We start from the raw sequence: 22,021 nt of genomic DNA, 5'->3' as shown, positions 1-22,021 counted from the left end.
AGGCCTGGAAGGTCCATACATCCTTGGCATATGCAAGAGTTTGGCACATATTTGAGTCGTGGTGCAACAGGAAATTTCTCTCCCCTTGGCAGGCAGATCTCCCTTTGATGCTGTTCTTCTTGCAGGATGGTTCAATCAGGGGTTAGCCCTTAACTCTCTTTGGATTCAAGAGCAGCATTGGCCTGTTTCAGGGGCCCCTTTAGCTGGCAGTCTTTGTCCATATGTGGGCTCCCTTTGAACTCCTCCAGCTAATGTCCCTGAAGGATTCTGTTCAGCTTTCCTGATAGCCTGGGAAAAAAGATGAATGGCATGTGTATGCAGGGAGGGGGGCTGGATAAAAAAGGTGGTTAGGGTGTGGGTGTAGGGAAGGAGCTGGAAAAATATGGATGGTATGTGGGTGCAGGAAGGGGGCTTGAAGAAAGATGCATCATGTGGGTGTGCAGGGAGGGGGCCTGAAAAAAATATGGATGGTGTGTGTGTGCGCAGGGGGAACCTGGAAAAAAGATGGATGGAGTATGGGGAGAGGGGCTGGAGTACAGATGCAGGGAGAGGGGCTGGAAAAAAGGTGGATAGAGTGTGGGTACAGGGTGGGGGCTGGAAAAATATGGATAGTATGTGGGTTGAGGAAAGGAGCTGGAAAAATATGTTTCATGAGGGTGTGAAGGGAGGGGGTCTGGAAAAAAGATGGATGGTGTGTATGCAGGGAGGAGGCTGGAATAAAGGCATGAACAAACACGTTGATAAACATGGGCTGGTTGATGTAGGGCATCTAGATTTTCAGAAGCTTTTGACAAAGCTCCTCATGAGGGACTCTTGAGAAAATTAGAGTCATGGGGTAGGAGGCAGTGTTCTGTTGTGGATTAGGAATTGGTTATTGGACAGGAAACAGAGGGTAAGGTTAAATGCCTATTTCTCTCAGTGGAGGAAGGTGAGTCATGGCGTGCCACAGGTATCTGTACTGAAACCAGGGCTATTTAACATATTTATAAATGATCTGGAAATTGAAATGACAAGTGAGGTGATTAAATTTGCAGATGACACTAAACTATTCAAGGTTGTTAAAATACATGCAGACTGTGAACGTTTGCAGGAAGATCTTAGGAAATTGGAAGACTGGCCATTAAAATGGCAGATGAAATTTAGTGTGGACAAATGCAAAGTGATGCACATTGGAAAGAATAACCCAAATCATAGTTACCTGATGCTAGGGTCCACCTTGGATGTCAGCACCCAAGAAAAAGATCTAGGTGTCGCTGTAGACAATACGCTGAAATCTTCTGTGTAATGTGCAGTGGCAGCCAATAAAGCAAACAGGATGCTAGGAATTATTAGGAAAGTGATGGTAAATAAGGCCAAGAATACTATAATGCCTCTATATCACTCCATGGTGCGACCTCAACTTAAGTATTGTGTTCAGTTCTGGTCGCTGTATCTCAAAAAAGATATAGCAGAATTAGAAAAGGTTCAAAGAAGAGCGTCCAAAATGATAAAGAGTATGGAATTCCTCTCATATAAGGAAAGGCTAAAGAGGTTAGGGCTCTTCAGCTTGGAAAAGAGATGGCTGAGGGGAGATATGATTAAGGTCTACAAAATCCCGACTGGTGTGGAACGAGAAGTGAATCGATTTTTTTACTCTTTCAAGAAGTACAAAGACCAAGGGATACTCGATAAAGTTACATGAAAATACTGTTAAAACAAATAGGAGAAAATATTTTTTCACTCACCGAATAGTTAAGCTCTGGAACTCATTGCCAGTGGTAAGCATATCTGGTTTAAAAAAGATTTAGACAATTTCTAGGAGTAAATGTCCATAGTCTGCTATTGAGACAGATATTGGGAAGCCACTGCTTGCCCTGGGATTAGTAGCATGGAATGTTGCCATTGTTTGGGTTTCTGCCAGGTACTTGTGTTCTGGATTGGCCACTGTTGGAAACAGGATACTGGGCTAGATGAACCATTGGTCTGACCCCAATATGGCTATTCTTATGTTCTTAGATGGATGGTGTGTGTGTGTGTGTCGGGGGGGGGGGGCCTGGAAAAAAGGTGGCTGATGTGTAGGTGCAGGGAGAGAGGATGGAAAAGAAAAAGGTGGGTGAAGTATGCATGCAGAGAAGGGGATGCTGGAGTATGGGTTCCAGGAGAGGGGCTAGAAAAAAAGGTGGATGGAGTGTGGGTGCAGGGAGGGGGCTGGAAAAAAAGGTGGTGCATGGGTGCAGGGAGGGGGCTGGAAAAAGCATCACCAAGCACAGATTCCCACTGATTTATTTTTTTAAAGATGGGTGGGTGGGGGGATTCTCTTTTAAATTGTTGCTTTTGAATGTATGTTAAAGATAACCTAGTGTAAAATATTTTATTTATCTATCTATTTATTTATTTATTTATTTATTTATTTATTTATTTATTTATTTATTTATTTGTTCCCCACATTTTCCCACCTATTTGCAGGCTCAATGTGGCTTACATAGTACCGTAAAGGCGATCGCCAAGTCCGGTAGGGGAACAAATACAGTGTGATGTTAAGGTTGGATAAGGTAGGTATGGTACAGGCACATTAGGGGTCAAAGATAGGGGAGGTTATATAGTGTCCAATACAATCTATGGTTTTGCTGTGTTGCAGAATTGAGGCATTTATGTTGGGTCGGTATGGTACGCCTTATTGAACAGGTAGGTTTTTAGTGATTTCCTGAAGTTTAGATGGTCGTAGATTGTTTTCACACCTTTTGGCAGTGCGTTCCATAGTGTGTGCTAATATAGGAGAAGTTGGATGCATAGATAGCTTTGTACTTGAGACCTTTGCAGTTTGGGTAATGAAGGTTTAAATATATTCATGATGATCCAGTTCTGTTCCTGGTTGGTAGGTCTATGAGGTCTGTCATGTATCCTGGGACTACACCGTAGATAATCTTGTGAACCAGGGTGCAGATTTTGAAGGTGGTACGTTCTTTGATTGGGAGCCAGTGCAGTTTTTCTCGGAGGGGTTTGGCACTTTCGAATCGTATTTTACCAAATATCAACCTGGCTGCTGTGTTCTGAGCTGTCTGAAGTTTCTTTGTGAATTGTTCTTTACATCCCACATAGGTTCCATTGCAGTAGTCTGTATGGCTTAGTACCATTGATTGTATTAGGTTACGGAATATTTCCTTTGGGAAGAAAGGTTTTACACGTTTGAGTTTCCACATTGAGTGGAACATTTTCTTTATAGTGAAGTTTACTTGGCTTTCAAATGTAAGATTGCGGTCAATTGTGACGCTGAGTATTTTGAGGCTGTCTGAAATAGGGAGGGTGTGGTCTGGGGCGTTTATGGTTGTGGGTTTTTAATTATTGAACTTTATATTCAATCTTAATACTCGTTTGTTAAATAATAAATATATCCTTAAAAAAACTGATGGTGTGCCTTGACAATTTTTGCACCTTTTATGCCATGAGATTAAAAAGATTGAAAATCTCTCTCCAGTTGCAATATGTTTCTCCCCAGCTCCCTTCTCTTCTGAGCATAAGAGATTATGTCTTCACAGCTTCCCAAAAAAGAAGTGGGTCTTCCATATGCATTTCCTTATGTTTACAGTACTTCTCCCACTTTTCCAACAAACAGTCAAAACTGCTGGTCATTGTAGGACTTATCACCTAGTTCCCTGAAATCTGGTGTCCCCATATCTCACTTTATTTTATTTTTTTTTGTTACATTTGTACCCCGCACTTTCCCACTCATGGCAGGCTCAATGCGGCTTACATTCTCCGAGGACAAGCAGGCTGCTTGTTCTCACTGATGGGTGACGTCCACGGCAGCCCCTCCAATCGGAAACTTCACTAGCAAAGGCCTTTGCTAGCTCTCGCGCGCCCATGCGCACCGCACATGCGTGGCCATCTTCCCGGCCGAACCGGCTCGTGTTCGTCAGTCTTCTTTTGTCCGCGCTCGGGACGGTCGTGTTTTGCCGCTGTTTCGTGCCCCTCAAGTTGACCCTCGCGCGTCTTCGCGATTTCGCTAAAAAAAAAAAAAAGTGAGACCTTTCGGTCTTGTCCCTTCCCGTGTGTCCAGTTTTTCCCCCAGCGTAAGTTTCCTTTCACTTTCGGGATCGGCCTTTTTTTGGCCTCGGTACGGGTTTTCTCTCCCTTATTTTTGGTGCCTTTCGCCATCATCGCGGATTTTGATTTCGCCGGCGTGATTTTTCCGTCCATGTCATCAAAGTCTCCCTGCGGCTTCAAAAAGTGCACCCAGTGCGCCCGGGTAATCTCGCTCACTGATAGGCACGCTTCGTGTCTTCAGTGTCTGGGGGCTGGGTACCGCCCGCAGGCCTGCAGTCTTTGTGCTCTTTTACAAAAGAGGACTCAGGTAGCGAGATTGGCCCAGTGGAACGTGTTGTTCTCGGGCTCTTCGTCGACAACAGCACGGGACGTATCGAGTGCATCGATGTCGACAGCATCAAAGTCTTCGATCTCGGCATCAACTGCATCGACGGCATCGAGGCTTCGACCCTCTGCATCGTCGGTACCGAGACATCGGAAGGCTGCGTCGACGTTGGTGGTACCGGGACCTCCGCTGTTGCTGATGTCGTCGGACGGTGGTGCTTCGACTGGAGTGCAGGTGAGGGCTGTCCATTCCCCTGCTGGTGGCGGTGAGCCTTCGGGTGGGTCTCCTCCTGCCCTGAGGGCTCCTGCGATACAGCCCCCCCGAGACTGACCTTCTTCGGCCTCGGCCCCGAGGAAGAGACAGTTGGATTCTACGTCCTCTTCGTTGGTACCGGGAAGCTCCGGTGACATGCTTCGTTTGAAGAAATCGAAGAAGCATCGACACCAGTCTCCTTCCCGCCTCGGTACCGAGAGCTCTGGGTCGCCAAGGGAGTCGGCACCGGGAGGACCGCTCACCCTCTGTTCAGGAGGTGTCGATGCGCTCCCCCTTGGACAGCCCGGAACCGCCTCTACGCCCGGAACAGACTCTGACCTCGACGCCTGCATCGGCTTCCCAGTCTTTCTCCACAGCTGCTCTGCACGAGAGTCTCCGGGCCGTTCTTCCAGAGATTCTGGGAGAGCTGTTGCGCCCTTCTCCTCCGGTTCTGGGGGTGCTTGCACCACCGGTACCGTCGAGCGAGGCGCCGGCTGGCCCTTTGCCCAGGGTGAGGTCTCCGAGATCGGTACCGCTTGCGGTACCGGCTGCGGCCGCCTCCCAGGAAGACTCCCCGACGACGTCGGTGGAGGGAGCTTCGCCGGTGCTGGCGAGGGAGTCTACCTCTCACCGTGGCCGTGTTTCCACGGAGTCGAGTCTGGCACGGCTTCAGACACAGGTTCATGAACTTGTGTCTGACACCGATGGTGAGGCCTCGTGGGAGGAGGGGAAGGATATCAGATATTTCTCTGACGAGGAGTCTGATGGCCTTCCTTCTGATCCCACTCCCTCCCCTGAAAGGCAGCTTTCTCCTCCCGAGAGTCTGTCTTTCGCGGCCTTTGTCCGGGAGATGTCTACGGCCGTCCCCTTCCCGGTGGTTGTGGAGGGTGAGCCCAGGGCTGAAATGTTTGAGCTCTTGGACTATCCTTCTCCACCTAAGGAAGCGTCCACAGTACCCATGCATCATGTCCTAAAAAAGACATCGCTGGCGAACTGGACCAAGCCTCTAACTAATCCCCACATTCCCAAGAAGATCGAATCCCAGTACCAGATCCATGGGGACCCAGAGCTGATGCGCACTCAGTTGCCTCACGACTCTGGTGTGGTGGATCTGGCCCTAAAGAAGGCTAAGAATTCTAGGGAGCATGCTTCGGCGCCCCCGGGCAAGGACTCTAGAACCTTAGACTCCTTTGGGAGGAAGGCCTACCATTCTTCTATGCTCGTGGCCAAGATTCAGTCCTACCAGCTCTACACGAGCATCCACATGCGGAACAATGTGCGGCAGTTGGCGGGCTTGGTGGACAAGCTCCCTCCTGAGCAAGCCAAGCCTTTTCAGGAGGTGGTCAGGCAACTGAAGGCGTGCAGAAAATTCCTGGCCAGAGGGGTATATGATACCTTTGATGTTGCCTCCAGGGCCGCTGCTCAAGGTGTGGTGATGCGCAGACTCTCATGGCTGCGTGCCTCCGACCTGGAGAATAGGATCCAGCAGCAGATTGCGGACTCCCCTTGCCGAGCGGACAACATTTTTGGAGAAAAAGTCGAACAGGTGGTAGAACAGCTCCACCAGCGGGATAATGCTTTCGACAAATTCTCCCGCCGGCAGCCTTCAGCATCTACCTCTTCAGGTAGACGTTTTTATGGGGGAAGGAGGACTGTTCCCTACTCTTCTGGTAAGCATAGGTACAATCCTCCCTCCCGACAGCCTGCGGCCCAGGCTAAGCCCCAGCGCGCTCGCTCTCGTCAGCAGTGTGCACCTCAGCAAGGCCCCACAGCTCCCCAGCAAAAGCAGGGGGCGAGCTTTTGACTGGCTCCAGCAGAGCATAGCCGAGGTCAAAGTGTCCGTGCCGGACGATCTGCCGGTCGGGGGGAGGTTGAAAGTTTTTCACCAAAGGTGGCCTCTCATAACCTCCGACCAGTGGGTTCTCCAAATAGTCCGGCAAGGATACACCCTCAATTTGGCCGCCATGCCTCCAAATTGTCCACCAGGAGCTCAGTCCTTCAGCTTCCAGCACAAGCAGGTACTTGCAGAGGAACTCTCCGCCCTTCTCAGCGCCAATGCGGTCGAGCCCGTGCCACCGGGGCAAGAAGGGCTGGGATTCTATTCCAGGTACTTCCTTGTGGAAAAGAAAACAGGGGGGATGCGTCCCATCCTAGACCTAAGGGCCCTGAACAAATATCTGGTCAAGGAAAAGTTCAGGATGCTTTCCCTGGGCACCCTTCTTCCCATGATTCAGCAAAACGATTGGCTATGCTCTCTGGACTCAAAGGATGCTTATACACACATCCCGATACTGCCAGCTCACAGACAGTATCTTTGATTTCGTCTGGGATCACGTCACTTCCAGTACTGTGTGCTACCCTTTGGGCTTGCCTCTGCGCCCAGAGTGTTCACGAAGTGCCTAGCTGTGGTAGCAGCAGCGCTTCGCAGGCTTGGAGTGCACGTGTTCCCTTATCTCGACGATTGGCTGGTGAAGAACACTTCCGAGACAGGAGCTCTACAGTCCATGCAGATGACTATTCGACTCCTGGATCTACGAGGGTTTGTGATAAATTACCCAAAGTCCCATCTTCTCCCAGTACAGAGACTCAAATTCATAGGAGCTCTGCTGGATTCTTGGACGGCTCGTGCCTATCTCCCGGAGACAAGGGCCAACAATCTGCTGTCCCTCGTCTCCCGGGTACGAGCGTCCCAGCAGATCACAGCTCGGCAGATGTTGAGATTGCTTGGCCACATGGCCTCCACAGTCCATGTGACTCCCATGGCTCGTCTTCACATGCGATCTGCTCAATGGACCCTAGCTTCCCAGTGGTTTCAGGCTGCTGGGGGTCTAGAGGACGTGATCCACCTGTCCACGAGTTTTCTCAAATCCCTTTGCTGGTGGACGATTTGGTCCAATTTGACTCTGGGACGCCCCTTCCAAATTCCTCAGCCACAAAAGATGCTGACTATGGATGCGTCCCTCCTGGGGTGGGGAGCTCATGTCGATGAACTACACACCCAAGGAAGCTGGTCCCTCCAGGAACGCGATCTACAGATCAATCTCCTGGAGTTACGAGCAGTCTGGAACGCTCTGAAGGCTTTCAGAGATCGGCTGTCCCACCAAATTATCCAAATTCAGACAGACAACCAGGTTGCCATGTATTACATCAACAAGCAGGGGGGCACCGGATCTCGCCCCCTGTGTCAGGAAGCCATCAGCATGTGGCTCTGGGCTCGCCGTTACGGCATGTGGCTCCAAGCCACATATCTGGCAGGCGTAAACAACAGTCTGGCCGACAGGTTGAGCAGGATTATGCAACCTCACGAGTGGTCGCTCAATTCAGGAGTAGTGCGCCAGATCTTCCAAGTGTGGGGCACCCCCTTGGTAGATCTCTTCGCATCTCAAGCCAACCACAAGGTCCCTCAGTTCTGTTCCAGACTTCAGGCCCACGGCCGACTGGCATCGGATGCCTTCCTCCTGGATTGGGGGAAAGGTCTCCTGTATGCTTATTCTCCCATACCTCTGGTGGGGAAGACTTTGTTGAAACTCAAACAATATCGGGGCACCATGATTCTGATTGCTCCCTTTTGGCCACGTCAGATCTGGTTCCCTCTTCTTCTGGAGTTGTCCTCCGAAGAACCGTGGAGATTGGAGTGTTTTCTGACCCTCATCACAGAGGACGAAGGGGCGCTTCTGCATCCCAACCTCCAGTCTCTGGCTCTCACGGCCTGGATATTGAGAGCGTAGACTTTGCCTCTTTGTGTCTGTCAGAGGGTGTCTCCCGTGTCTTGCTTGCTTCCAGAAAAGATTCCACTAAGAGGAGTTACTTCTTTTTATGGAGGAGGTTTGCCGTCTGGTGTGACAGCAAGGCCTTAGATCCTCGCTCTTGTCCTACACAGACCCTGCTTGACTACCTTCTGCACTTGTCTGAGTCTGGTCTCAAGACCAACTCTGTAAGGGTTCACCTTAGCACAATCAGTGCATACCATTACCGTGTGGAAGGTAAGCCGATCTCAGGACAGCCTTTAGTTGTTCGCTTCATGAGAGGTTTGCTTTTGTCAAAGCCCCGTTAAACCTCCTACAGTGTCATGGGATCTCAATGTCGTTCTCACCCAGCTGATGAAACCTCCTTTTGAGCCACTGAACTCCTGCCATCTGAAGTACTTGACCTGGAAGGTCATTTTCTTGGTGGCAGTTACTTCAACTCGTAGAGTCAGTGAGCTTCAGGCCCTGGTAGCCCAGGCCCCTTACACCAAATTTCATCATAATAGAGTAGTCCTCCGCACTCACCCTAAGTTCTTGCCGAAGGTAGTGTCGGAGTTCCATCTGAACCAGTCAATTGTCTTGCCAACATTTTTTCCCCGTCCTCATTCCTGCCCTGCTGAACGTCAGCTACACACATTGGACTGCAAAAGAGCATTGGCGTTCTATCTGGAGTGGACACAGCCCAACAGACAGTCCGCCCAATTGTTTGTTTCTTTTGATCCCAACAGGAGGGGAGTGGCTGTGGGGAAACGCACCATATCCAATTGGCTAGCAGATTGCATTTCCTTCACTTACGCCCAGGCTGGGCTGGCTCTTGAGGGTCATGTCACGGCTCACAATGTCAGAGCCATGGCTGCGTCAGTGGCCCACTTGAAGTCAGCCACTATTGAAGAGATCTGCAAAGCTGCGACGTGGTCATCTGTCCACACATTCACATCTCATTACTGCCTGCAGCAGGATACCCGACGCGACAGTCGGTTCGGGCAGTCAGTGCTTCAGAATCTGTTCGGGGTTTAGAATCCAACTCCACCCCCCTAGGCCCATGTTTTATTCTGTTCCAGGCTACACTCTCTGTTAGTTGGATAAGTTGTTAGGTCAATCTCAGTTATGTCCTCGCCGTTGCGAGGCCCAATTGACCATGTTTGTTGTTTTGAGTGAGCCTGGGGGCTAGGGATACCCCATCAGTGAGAACAAGCAGCCTGCTTGTCCTCGGAGAAAGCGAATGCTACATAGCTGTAGAAGGTATTCTCCGAGGATAGCAGGCTGATTGTTCTCACAAACCCTTCCGCCTCCCCTTTGGAGTTGTGTCTTCCCTTGTCTTTGTCTTGCTACATACGGGACTGACGAACACGAGCCGGTTCGGGCGGGAAGACGGCCGCACATGCACGGTGCGCATGGGCGCGCGAGAGCTAGCAAAGGCCTTTGCTAGTGAAGTTTCCGATTGGAAGGGCTGCCGTGGACGTCACCCATCAGTGAGAACAATCAGCCTGCTGTCCTCGGAGAATACCTTCTACAGGTATGTAGCATTCACTTAATGTATACAGGTACTTATTTGTACCTGGGGCAATGGAGGGAGAGAAAACTAACAACTTATAGCAGCAGCTTCAGAGAGCATTTTCCATCTCACAGATAGGCTGCAGAGAATACCTTCTCCTGCTTCCACCCACCCTACCCCTCTACCCACCCACCCCTAGAGTGACATGTCTTATATAACCTCCCTATCAACCCACTCATTACTTTACCTCACCCATTTCTATTCTTCTATCACCTTCTCCCACTACTCCAACCAGAGTTACACCTAATCACACTGACCACCCTTCAACATCTTCTGTCCTTCTGTGACTGTTCTCTTGTGCTTGACTGCTTAAATATTTTAAATTTAAATGCTTTACTTTTTGTCTATTAGATTGTAAGCTCTTTGAGCAGGGACTGTCTTTCTTCTGTGTTTGTACAGCGCTGCGTACACTTTGTAGCGCTCTAGAAATGTTAAATAGTAGTAGTAGTAGTAGTTAAGTGGCTTGCCCAGATTCACAAGGAGCTGCCTGTGCCTGAAGTGGGAATCAAACTCAGTTCACAGTTTCCCAGGACCAAAGTCCACCACCCTAACCACTAGGCCACTTCTCTCACTCTCAACAAACCACCCTTGGGAATGTGGAGGGGCATTTTCGAAAGGGACATCCAAGTTGCAATTTGGACGTCCTTACAAAATGGCGAAATCCAGGGGTGGGGAAACCCATATTTTCAAAACAAGATGGATGTTCATCTTTCGTTTCGAAAATACTGTCAGGGACGTCCAAATCCTTAAATTTGGATGTCCCTAGATTTGGTCGTCCCTAGACATGGACGTTTCTGAATTTGGGGGATTTTCGAAACCAAAGACATCCATGTCAATAACAGCCAAATGCAAGCCATTTGGTTGTGGGAGGAGCCAACATTTCTAGTGCACTGCCCCCCCTGACATGCCAGGACACCAACCGGGCACCCTAGGGGGCACTGCAGTGGACTTGACAAATTGCTCCCAGGAACATAGCCCCCCAAACCCACTACCCACAACTGTACACCACTACCATAACCCTTACGGGTGAAGGGGGGCACCTATATATGGGTACAGTGGGTTTGTGGTGGGTATTGGAGAGCTCGCTGTTCCCTCCACAGATGTAACAGGTAGGGGGGTATGGGCCTGGGTCTACCTGAAGTGCGCTGCAGTACCCACTAAAACTGCTCCAGGGACCTGCATGTGCTGTCATGGACCTGAGTATGACATCTGAGGCTGGCATGACATATTTTGAAAGATGTTTTTGAGGGTGGGAGAGGGTTAGTGACCACTGGGGAAGTAATGGGAGGTCATCCCTGATTCTCTCCGGTGGTCATCTGGTCATTTCGGCACCTTTTTGTGCCTTAGTCTTAATAAAAACAGGTCTGAGTGAAAACGTCCAAGTGTTCATCAGGGACGTCCTTTTTTTTCGATTATGGGTCAAGGATGTCCAAGTGTTAGGCACGCCCAAGTCCCGCCTTTGCTACGCCTCCAACATGCCCCCTTGAACTTTGGCCGTCCTTGCGACAGAGTGCAGTTGGGAACGTCCTAAATCGGGTTTCGATTATACTGATTTGGACGTCCCTGGGAGAAGGATGTCCATCTTCCGATTTATGTGGAAAGATGGACGTCCTTCTGTTTGAAAATGAGCCCAATAGTCTAAATGTGATGCTATCTTATGGGCTCTTGCAGTGTGAGTATGTTAAGTCTCCACCATCCTCAAACTGATGTTCAAATATGGCAAAACTTTTGTAATGTTAACTCTTCCTTCCTGTGGAATGAGAAGCCTGTCCAAAGCAAGATCCATTGACATACTGGAATCTCCCACCTTCACAATGGGCAGGTCCCCCAGCTCCAAACATAATGTATCTCCTGAAGCAGTATGAGAGAAGTGCTTATACTATTTCAGTTAAATCCTTTTGAATTCACATATTTGGAGCTTTAATTGGCATTGCCATTGCAGTGCCAAAAGTAAAAAGATATGCTGATGCCAACAGGTTAAAGCTTCTCTGAAATTAATCAGGTCAGTGTTGGGTCAGTTCTAGTGAGTAAGTACTCTGTTATCAAGATAATAGGTCCTAGACAGTCTAATGTTGGGGCAACAGCCTCGCTGGATTTAATAGCTGTTTAGATTATTATGAGTCTTGCTGATAAGACATGGAAGTGGGATGGGACTTGCCATCTACCCAAGGTAGTAGAGAACAAACTCTTCAGTGGAAGATGACAAAAACCGATGTGGGTAAGGAGTGCTATCCTACTAGTGCTCAAAATTCTATGGTTGGCAACTAGGATATGTCGTTTTCAGTGTAGACCAGCGAAGACTGAATGAACCAATTGGGTTTAACTTCTTTCATCTGATAGGTTAATTTGCTGTAGGAAAAAAAATGTTAAGCACCTCTTATTTTCTCTTCCAGTACGCCTCCAACTAAAGAAGTTGCTTTTGAAGAATTTAAAAATGATCGAGGCAGTGAGCTCAACCGAATCTTCAAAGAGGACAAAGCCATTCTGATTGATAGAAAGAAAAAGATAGCAGAAATAACACAGAGGATAAACATCATTAAACAGGAGATTGACAATACTCAACAAATTCTTTCAGTTAAGAAATATGAGCGGGAGACACAAGGTAAGTATAATCCCCCCCTCCCCCCCCCAAATTCAATAAACTTGTATGTCCAATTTTATACTTAGTGCACAAATATGTGCACGCAAGTTATAGAATAAAATGACTTAATATAATAATGATCTCATAAATGAACTAGCAATAATTGGCACTAAGTAGTGTTAATTGGCACCAATTTTCTGTTAAACACACAACTGACCTTAGTATTCTATAAAATGTGCACCAAAATCCATAGTGCACAATTGCAAGGGGAGGCATGGGTCAGGGGTGTGCCCATGACTTGTGCACATATGTTATAGAATAGATGCAGTTACGTGCCTAACTACCTACAATTAGGCACAAGCTCGTACACCAGTCTTTGAGTTAGCATAAGCGCTCACACCTAAAGTTTGGTACATAAATGTGGCCTTTCACTAGTATTTTGTAATAGCAGTTCCATATGGAACTGCTGTTATAGAATTTTATTTATCGATTGATTGATTGATTAGGATTCATTAAACTGCCTTTATGAAGAGATTCACCCAAGGCAGTGTACAGCAGGCACAGTTTAACATAAGACGTAGTTTAGTTAACAGCACAACAATAGTAAAAATGGCCAAATATAAACATGAATACACTAAGAGCTTCTTTTACTAAGCTGCACTAGCAGTTCCGGAGCAGCAAATGAGAAGAAACCTGTAGGAATTGAATGGGCTTCCTCTCATTTGCCACACTGAGAATTGCTAGTGCGGCTTAGTAAAATATGCCCTAAATGAGAAACTTGAGAGCAGAAATGAACCCCATTGTAGACAATACACTGGAATGTTCTGCCCAGTGTGCAGCGATGGCCAAAAAAGCAACAAGATGCTAGAAATTATTCCGTAGCGTCCCACAGATCAATCCAGAGACTTGTGGGTTGTGTCCCTCTACCAGCAGGTGGAGATAGAGAGAATCTCCGAGGTTTGCTATATGTGGACCTGTGCAGCCAAGTAAACCTCAGTATTCTCTCTATCTAGCAGGTGGAGGGACATCTCTTTGCAGCTCTGGTTTGATCTGGCTACTGGTGTCCTTTAGGCCTAGTTTAGCACAGACAGGGGTTGAGTAGCTGTTTGCAGCTTGTGGTGTACACCTGGTGGTGCCAGGGCCCTCCCGGTCTCCCCCTACCTTTCCTCCGTCGCCCGGGGCTGTTGGCCTGATTGGGTGTTTCCTTTCTCTCCTGAAAATTAAAAAAAAAAAAGGTAAGCGTCTCTTTAAGAGCCTTTGTTTTTGTTTAATCATACGGAGGAGCTAGACAGTCTGCCGAGTCAATTTTGGGGCAGGCGTTTGTGGAGCATGTCAGTGCCTTCTGAGGCGACTAAGCGCTGCTCTCGGTGTGGGGGCCGGAGAGCAGCGACGGGGGCGTGTGAGTCCTGCCGCCGTCAGCCTACAGCGGGTGCTCAGCGTGGCGGGGGTTCCCCTCAGGCGTCTGGTGAGTCGGAAGCGCAGGGGATAGTTTCGGCTTTTTCCTCGGGGCAGTTAGTGCAGCGTGCGTCGGCAGGCACCATTTTCTCCGTTCAGGCATGACCCGCTCCGCACGTGGCGGTTGACAAACAGGAGGCGCAGCACGCTTTTGTGGCACAGGCTTTGATGGAGGGAAGCGATTTAGAGGGGGCAGGGGAGTCCCTTTCAGTTCGTTTTTCCACGGATTTTGTTTTATTAATGCACAATGCCTTTCTCCTGAAGAAGTCAGGAGCTTCTCTTCAGGCAGCCCCATCTCTTCCTCAGCAAACTTCGTTTTCTGCAGCCTCTCAGTCTTTCCTGCCAAAACGTTCCTGGGTGGAGACTTTGGATCCCGAGAAGCTATCTGACACAGATGGCCCAGTTTTGTCTCCGGTCTCTCCCTCTGAATCATTGGATTTAGCAGATGAGGTCACCCTGCCTTCAGAGGAGGGGGATGATCTGACGGCTGCCTTCCTTTTTCGCAGGGAAGAGCTTCCCTCCCTGATTGTTAGGGCTTTTGAGGTTTTGGCCATTTCACCCCCTGAATCGTCAGGGGGAACAGGTCCAGTGCCCTCTATATTATGTCTGGCACCAAATGCCCACCTCGTTCCTTTCATGTGCATGAGGCCATGAAAATCCTTATTTCGGCGTAGTGGGATACGCTTGACAGCTGGCTTAAGGTTGCTACAGCTATATCTCGTCTTTACGCGCTGCCTGCTGCTGACTTAGACTTGCTGAAGGTCCCTACAGTGGATTCCTTAATCACAGCGGTCACTAAGAAAACCACTCTCCCTGTGGAGGGTGGCACAGCGCTGAAGGACCCTCAGGATCGTTAGTTGGAGACTTGCTTGAAGCTGTCCTTTGAAGTAGCGGCCCTTTCCCTGCAACCCTCAGTTTATGGCTCTTATGCAGTGTGGGCATGCTTATCGTGGGTACAGAAATCCTCCTTTCCAGAGAAACTCGTGGCTGTTTTGCCAGCCTTAGGGTCCAGTTTAGCCTTCCTTGCGGATCTCCTTTATGATCTTTTGAGGGCTTCGGCAAAGAAGGTTTCCCTAGCGGTCACTGCGCGTTGCTGGCTGTGGTTGCATCATTGGGCATACGTGGCCTCTAAGTCATGGCTAGCAAGGCTTCCTTTTAGGGGAAGCTTTTGTTTGGGACAGACCTAGAACAGATTGTGAAGGACCTCGGTGACTCCAAGGACCAGCGCCTCCCAGAGGACAGGTCCAAGTTTGTGTGACCGGCGGGACCTAGACTTAAGTTTAGGGATACACGGCGTTACTGTCCAGGTCGCGGGGCCTCTTTTCAGAGAGTAAGGTCTTCTCAGAGACCTCAGCCCTTTCGTGGTGACAGGCGGGCCTTCCTTTCCGGTAACAGAAACCAGCCCACAGCCAGATCCGCCCAATGATGGGGCCCTGGTCCATCTCTAGCCAGTTATAGGGGGCAGGCTGTCCCTATTGCTCGTGGAGTGGACCAGGGTAACATCCAACGAATGGGTCTTGGAGGTTATCAGAGACGGCTACAAGTTAGAATTGGCTCTTCCGATAATAGACTCTTTTCTGGAATCTCCTCGCAAATCTCCCACCAAGGTGCGGGCGGTTCATCACACCCTCCTCAACTTACGACTGGGTGCCGTCCAGACTGTACCCCCAGCAGAAAGAGGGTACTCCATTTATTTTGTGGTGCCAAAAAAGAGCGGTTCTTGGTGACCAGTCCTAGATCTCAAGGGCTTCAAGAGGTCTTTACGGGTTCGGCATTTCCGCATGGAAACCCTCCGCTCAGTGATTGCAGCGGTACAGCCAGGGGAGTTTTTGACATCTCTCGATCTCAAAGAGGCCTATTTACACATTCCAATTTGGCCTCCCCACAGGCGTTTTCTTCGCTTTGCAGTTCTCGGTCATCATTTTCAATTCAAAGCGATGCCCTTCAGCCTAACCACAGCACCTCAGACCTTTTCCAAGGTCCTCGTCGTAGTGGCAGCCTATCTCAGGAAAGTAGGGATTCAGGTCCATCCTTATCTAGATGACTGACTTGTGTGGGCCTCTTCTTTCTAGGAGAGTCAGCGGGCAACCAACAGAGTGGTCGGGTTGCTTCAGTCGCTTGGTTGGGTGATCAGCTTCCCAAAGTGCAGACTTACGCCCTCCCAGACGCTGGAATACTTGGGAGTGTGCTTCGATACCCGAACAGGGTTAGTTTCTCTTCCTTCAGCTCGAGCACAGCGGTTACAGGGTCAGTTGCGAGCTCTGTTTCAAACTCCGAGCCTGCGGGCTTGGGACTATGTACAAGTTCTGGGTTTCATGGCCTCCACCTTGGATGTCGTAAAGTGGGCCAGAGTTCAAATGCGCCCCCTGCAGTGGAACCTTCTGAGCCGTTGGTCTCCGCTCTCGGAGGATTACGAGGTGCAAGTGCCATGTTCGGCACACAATCATGCACTGGTAGTTCATGCAAAAGAATCTGGTGTCGGGCATTCCTCTGGCAACCCCAGAATGGAAAATCTTGACCACGGATGCGTCGCTGTCTGGCTTGGGGGTGCATTGCCTCCAACAGACGGCCCTGGGCATTTGGACCTCGACGGAGGCATCTTGGTCCATCAACCGCTTGGAGTTGCAGGCGATTCGTCTGGCCCTTCGGGAGTTTCTGTCTCTGCTCCGCGGTTGCCCAGTTCGAGTTCTCTCAGACAATGCGACAGCGGTCACCTACGTGAACCATCAGGGGGGCACCAGAAGTGCACCACTGGTGCGCGAGGCGGCTCTGATCTGCAGTTGGGCAGAGACTCATCTCTGTCTCTTGACGGCAGCTGATATAGCAGGGTCACAGAATGTGCAAGCAGACTTTCTCAGTCGCCACCAGTTGGAGCCGAGGGAGTGGAAACTCTCCCCTCTGGCCTTCGATCAGATAGCTGCCCGTTGGGGGATGCCGGTGATGGACTTAATGGCTACCGCATTCAATGCGAAGGTTCCCCGTTTCTTCAGCAGGGGAAGAGAGCTGCGGTCAGAAGGCATCGATGCTCTTTTACAACCTTGGCCCAGGGGCCTGCTCTATGCCTTTCCCCCGTGGCTAATGGTGGGCAGGTTACTGACTCGCATTGCCATTCATCCCGGTTGAGTGATCCTGGTGGCCCCGGATTGGCCCAGACGTCCCTGGTACGCAGATATGGTCAGGCTCCTGTTTGATCGTTCTCTCCAGCTCCAGGCGCAGAGCGGTCTCTTGCTGCAGGGACCAGTCATAATGGAGGATCCCTCCCCCTTTGGTCATATGGCCTGGCCCTTGAAAGGGCGAAGTTGAGAAGGAAAGGGTATCCGGACGCGGTTATCGCTACAATGCTGCAGGCTCGGAAAAGATCCACCTCCATAGCTTATGCTAGGGTGTGGCGTACCCAGTGGTGTGCTGGAGCCGGCTCACAAGAGCCGGTTGTTAAATTTTCTTCTGACTTGCAAGCCGGTTGTTAAAAAGCGCGAGCCGGCTCTCCTCCCTCCCTCTGGATCTGGTCCCTCACCGACCTGACTCTGAGTCATCCTGCCTTGTCCTTCAAATTCTTCGGGGCAGGCAGTCTTGCCTGCCCGCTGCCAGCGCTGACTCTCCTCCGCTGCCAGTTCGTGCTTTAAAAATGGCCGCCGAGACTTCCAGAGGCGGCCTCGCGAGACTTCTGCTGAAGTCTTGGAGGCCGTCCTTGTAAGTCTCAGCGGCCATTTTGAAACGCGATCCGGCAGCGGGGGAGAGTCAGCGCTGGCAGCGGGCAGGCAATACTGCCTGCCCCGAAGAATTCGAAGGACAAGGCAGGGTGACTCAGAGTCAGGTTGGTGAGGGACCGGATCCGGAGGGAGGGAGGAGAATTCGTTGAATAACTCGGGAGGGGGTGGCAGGGGAGAGAAGGGAGTCGCTGGGCATGGGTGGATGGATGAAGGGGAGAGAAGGGTCACTGGGTATGGGTGCATGCAGGGCAGGGGAGAGGAGGGTCACTGCTGGACATGGGTGGATGGAGGACAGGGGAAAGGAGGGTCACTGGGTATGGGTGCATGCAGGGCAGGGAAGAGGAGGGTCACTGGGTATGGGTGCATGCAGGGCAGGGGGAGAGAAGGGTCGCTGTACATAGGTGGATGGAGGGCAGGGGGAGAGAAGGGTCGCTGGACATGGGTGGATGGAGGGCAGGGGAAAGAGAAGAAATGCTGGACATGGATGGAGGGGAGGGAAGAGTGAGGAAGGAGATGAGATGAGGGAAAAGGAAGAGAGGAGAAAAACTGCAAATGGATGAAGAAAATAGGCAGAAGCTGAGGACCAGAAATGAAGAAGAAAGGAGGAAAGGAAAGAAATAAATGGAAAGGAATCCCTGGAAACGGAGTTAAGAGGACAGATAGCAGCAGAATTGGATACTGGGCCAGCATGATCAGAAAAACAGTCGCCAGACAACAAAGGTAGAAAAAAATCATTTTATTTTCATTATAGTGTTTGGAATATGTTCACTTTGAGAATCAGGTGCTCAACATTAAAAGTTTATATTTATTTACTTATCTATGGCATTTTATCACACATTAAACATGAATTAGATTGGAACCTGGGAGCATTTAATTTTTTTTCCTGGAGTAATGCATTGCCACCCCCCACCCAGGCTCTCTCCCCGGCTATAGCCAGCTCTGCAATTTGAGGGGGGCACAGAGGGGGACCGGGGGGCACAGAGGGGGACCGGGGAGAGAGCCTGTTGTTAAACATTTACCAGCACACCACTGGGCGTACCTTCAATTTGTGGTGTGCGAGTTCGGGATTGTCAGCGGCTTCGGCTTTGCTATTGGTTATCCTCGCGTTTCTTCAGGAGGGTGTACAGAAATCACTCTCGTTGAGTTCTCTTAAGGTGCAGGTGGCAGCTCTACCATGCTTTAGATGCCGGCTTCAGGGAGCGTCAATCACCTCCCACCTGGATGTGGTTCATTTTTTGAGGGGCGATTTTCCTAGTAGTCATTACTTCAGCTCGGAGAATTTCAGAGTTACAGGCTCTTTCTTGGAGAGACCCATTCCTGCGTTTTACGGAGGCGGGGGTATTGATTAGGACAGTTCCTTTGTTTTTGCCCAAGGTGGTTTCCCGTTTCCACTTGGGGCAGTCCCTGCATTTGCCGGCTTTTCGCCAAGAAGATTACCCCAGGCAATTCCGGGCTCTTCGCTGCCTTGACGTGAGATGGACTTTTCTTAGGTATTTGGAAGTGACGAATGAATTTCGTCTTTCTGACCATCTCTTCATCCTTTTTGGAGGCAGTAAGAAGGGTCATATGGCTTCCAAGGCCACCGTAGCCTGTTGGGTGCGGGAGGCCATCACTTCGGCCTACGTGGCATTGGGCAAGCAAGCCCCTGCGCAAATTCGTACTCAGTGGTTCAGGCTCAAAGAAGTAATAAATAGGGCTACAGACCTTTATGTAATGAGAGTAAATAAAAGCAAGAGAAAAAGGAAACCGATATGGTTCTCCAAGCAAGTGGCTGAGAAAATATAGGCTAAAGAGTTAGCGTTCCAGAAATATAGAAAATCTCAAGAAGAGGAACATGGGGAGGAATACCGGATGAAACTGAAAGAAGCCAAGAGAGAGGTACGTCTGGCGAAGGCACAAGCGGAAGAACAAATGGCTAGGAGGGGAGACAAAAATTTCTTCAGGTATATTAGTGAAAGGAGAATGACTAAAAAGGGAATTGTGAGACTAAAAGATACAGTGAAACGCTATGTAGATAATGATGAAGAAAAAGCCAATTTGCTAAATAGATACTTTTGTTCTGTTTTCACTGAAGAAAATCCTGGAGAAGGACCACGAGGGACTGGCAAAAGTACACCTGAGAATGGAGTGGATAGAGCACCGTTCACGGAAGAGAGTGTGTATCAACAACTTGGAAAGCTAAAGGTGGACAAAGCCATGGGACCGGATGGGATCCACCCCAGGATATTGAGGGAGCTCAGAGAGGTTCTGGCGGGTCCTCTTAAAGATTTGTTTAATAAATCCTTGGAGACGGGAGTGGTTCCGAGGGATTGGAGAACAGCGGATGTTTTCCCTCTTCACAAAAGTGGTGATAGGGAAGAAGCTGGAAACTACAGGCCGGTAAGCCTCACTTCGGTTATTGGAAAAGTAATGGAAGCGATGCTGAAGGAAAGGATAGTGAATTTCCTGGAAGCCAATAAGTTGCAAGATCCGAGACAACATGGTTTTACCAGAGGAAAATCGTGCCAAATGAATCTCATTGAATTCTTTGATTGGGTAACTGGAGAATTGAATCATCGACATGCTATAGACGTAATCTACTTAGATTTTAGCAAAGCTTTTGACACGGTTCCCCACAGGAGGCTCTTAAATAAACTCGATGGGCTGAAGATAGGTCCCAAAGTGGTGAACTGGATTAGGAACTGGTTGACGGACAAATGACAGAGGGTGGTGGTAAATGGAGTTCGCTCGGAGGAGGGAAAGGTGAGTAGTGGAGTGCCTCAAGGATCGGTGCTGGGGCTGATTCTGTTCAATATATTTGTGAGTGACATTGCCGAAGGGTTAGAAGGTAAAGTTTGCCTATTTGCGGATGATACTAAGATTTGCAACAGAGTGGACACCCGGGAGGGAGTGGAAAGCATGAAAAAGGATCTGAGGAAGCTAGAAGAATGGTCTAACGTTTGGCAATTAAAATTCAATGCGAAGAAATGCAAAGTGATGCACTTAGGGAGTAGAAACCCAAGAGAGACTTATGTGTTAGGCGTTGAGAGTCTGATAGGTACTGAGGGGGAGAGGGATCTTGGGGTGATAGTATCCGAAGATCTGAAGGCGACGAAACAGTGTGACAAGGCGGTGGCCGTAGCGAGAAGGTTGCTAGGCTGTATAGAGAGAGGTGTGATCAGCAGAAGAAAGGAAGTGTTGATGCCCCTGTACAAGTCGTTGGTGAGGCCCCACCTGGAGTATTGTGTTCAGTTTTGGAGGCAGTACCTTGCGAAGGATGTTAAAAAAATGGAAGCGGTGCAAAGAAAAGCTACGAGAATGGTACGGGATTTGCGTTCCAAGACATATGAAGAGAGACTTGCTGACCTGAACATGTATACCCTGGAGGAAAGGAGGAACAGGGGTGATATGATACAGACGTTCAAATATTTGAAAGGTATTAATCCGCAAACAAATCTTTTCCGGAGATGGGAAGGCGGTAGAACGAGAGGACATGAAATGAGATTGAAGGGGGGCAGACTCAGGAAAGATGTCAGGAAGTATTTTTTCACGGAGAGGGTGGTGGATGCTTGGAATGCCCTCCCGCGGGAGGTGGTGGAGATGAAAACGGTAACGGAATTCAAACATGCGTGGGATATGCATAAAGGAATCCTGTGCAGAAGGAATGGATCCTCAGAAGCTTAGCTGAAATTGGGTGGCGGAGCAGGTGGGGGGAAGAGGGGTTGGTGGTTGTGAGGCGAGGATAGTGGAGGGTCAGACTTATACGGTCTGTGCCAGAGCCGGTGATGGGAGGCAGGACAGGTGGTTGGGAGGCGGGAAGTACTGCGGGGCAGACTTGTACGGTCTGTGCCCTGAATAAGGCAGGTACAAATCAAGGTAAGGTATACACATATGAGTTTGTCTTGTTGGGCAGACTGGATGGACCGTGCAGGTCTTTTTCTGCCGTCATCTACTATGTTACTATGTTACTATTCTACGTGAGCTCAGGCTTCCTCCTATGCAGAGTCCCGTTTGGTTTCTCTGGAAGATATCTGCAGAGCCGCTACATGGGCTTTGGTCCATATGTTCACTCGTCATTATCGGGTGGATGTGGCAGCTCGGCAAGATGCAGTGTTTGGCTCGTTGGTGATTTCTGCCGGGTTGGGGGTGTCCTGCCCTACTTGAGGACTGCTTGGGTACATCCCACAAGTCTCTGGATTGATCTGTGGGATGCTATCGAAAAAAAATTTAATTCATACCTGATAATTTTCTTTCCATTAGTCCCAGCAGATCAATCCAGAGGCCCCCCTGGATTTACTGTCTGCGGTTTTGTATCAGTTGGTTAGTTTTTTCAGGTTTCGTTCTGAATGTTCCTTTGTTTGATTAAGTAATAAAAAGAAATAAATTTAGAAGTGG

General features: G+C 49.4%; 1 protein-coding gene across 1 annotated transcript in view; it reads left to right on the top strand.

Moving 5' to 3' along the window:
* Positions 1 to 22,021, top strand: part of KIF9 (kinesin family member 9) — a 275,713-nt gene that overhangs the window by 182,266 nt on the left and 71,426 nt on the right. The window contains exon 17 of the mRNA XM_030196974.1: positions 12,295 to 12,503. Coding sequence (XP_030052834.1) covers positions 12,295 to 12,503 — 209 coding nt within the window. The remainder of the gene's footprint in view (positions 1 to 12,294; positions 12,504 to 22,021) is intronic.

Source organism: Microcaecilia unicolor, chromosome 1 (genome assembly GCF_901765095.1).
Source record: "Microcaecilia unicolor chromosome 1, aMicUni1.1, whole genome shotgun sequence".
Taxonomy (NCBI): Eukaryota; Metazoa; Chordata; class Amphibia; order Gymnophiona; family Siphonopidae; genus Microcaecilia; species Microcaecilia unicolor.
Note: the sequence above shows the minus strand (reverse complement) of the source record. Positions and strands in the feature narration are given on the sequence as shown.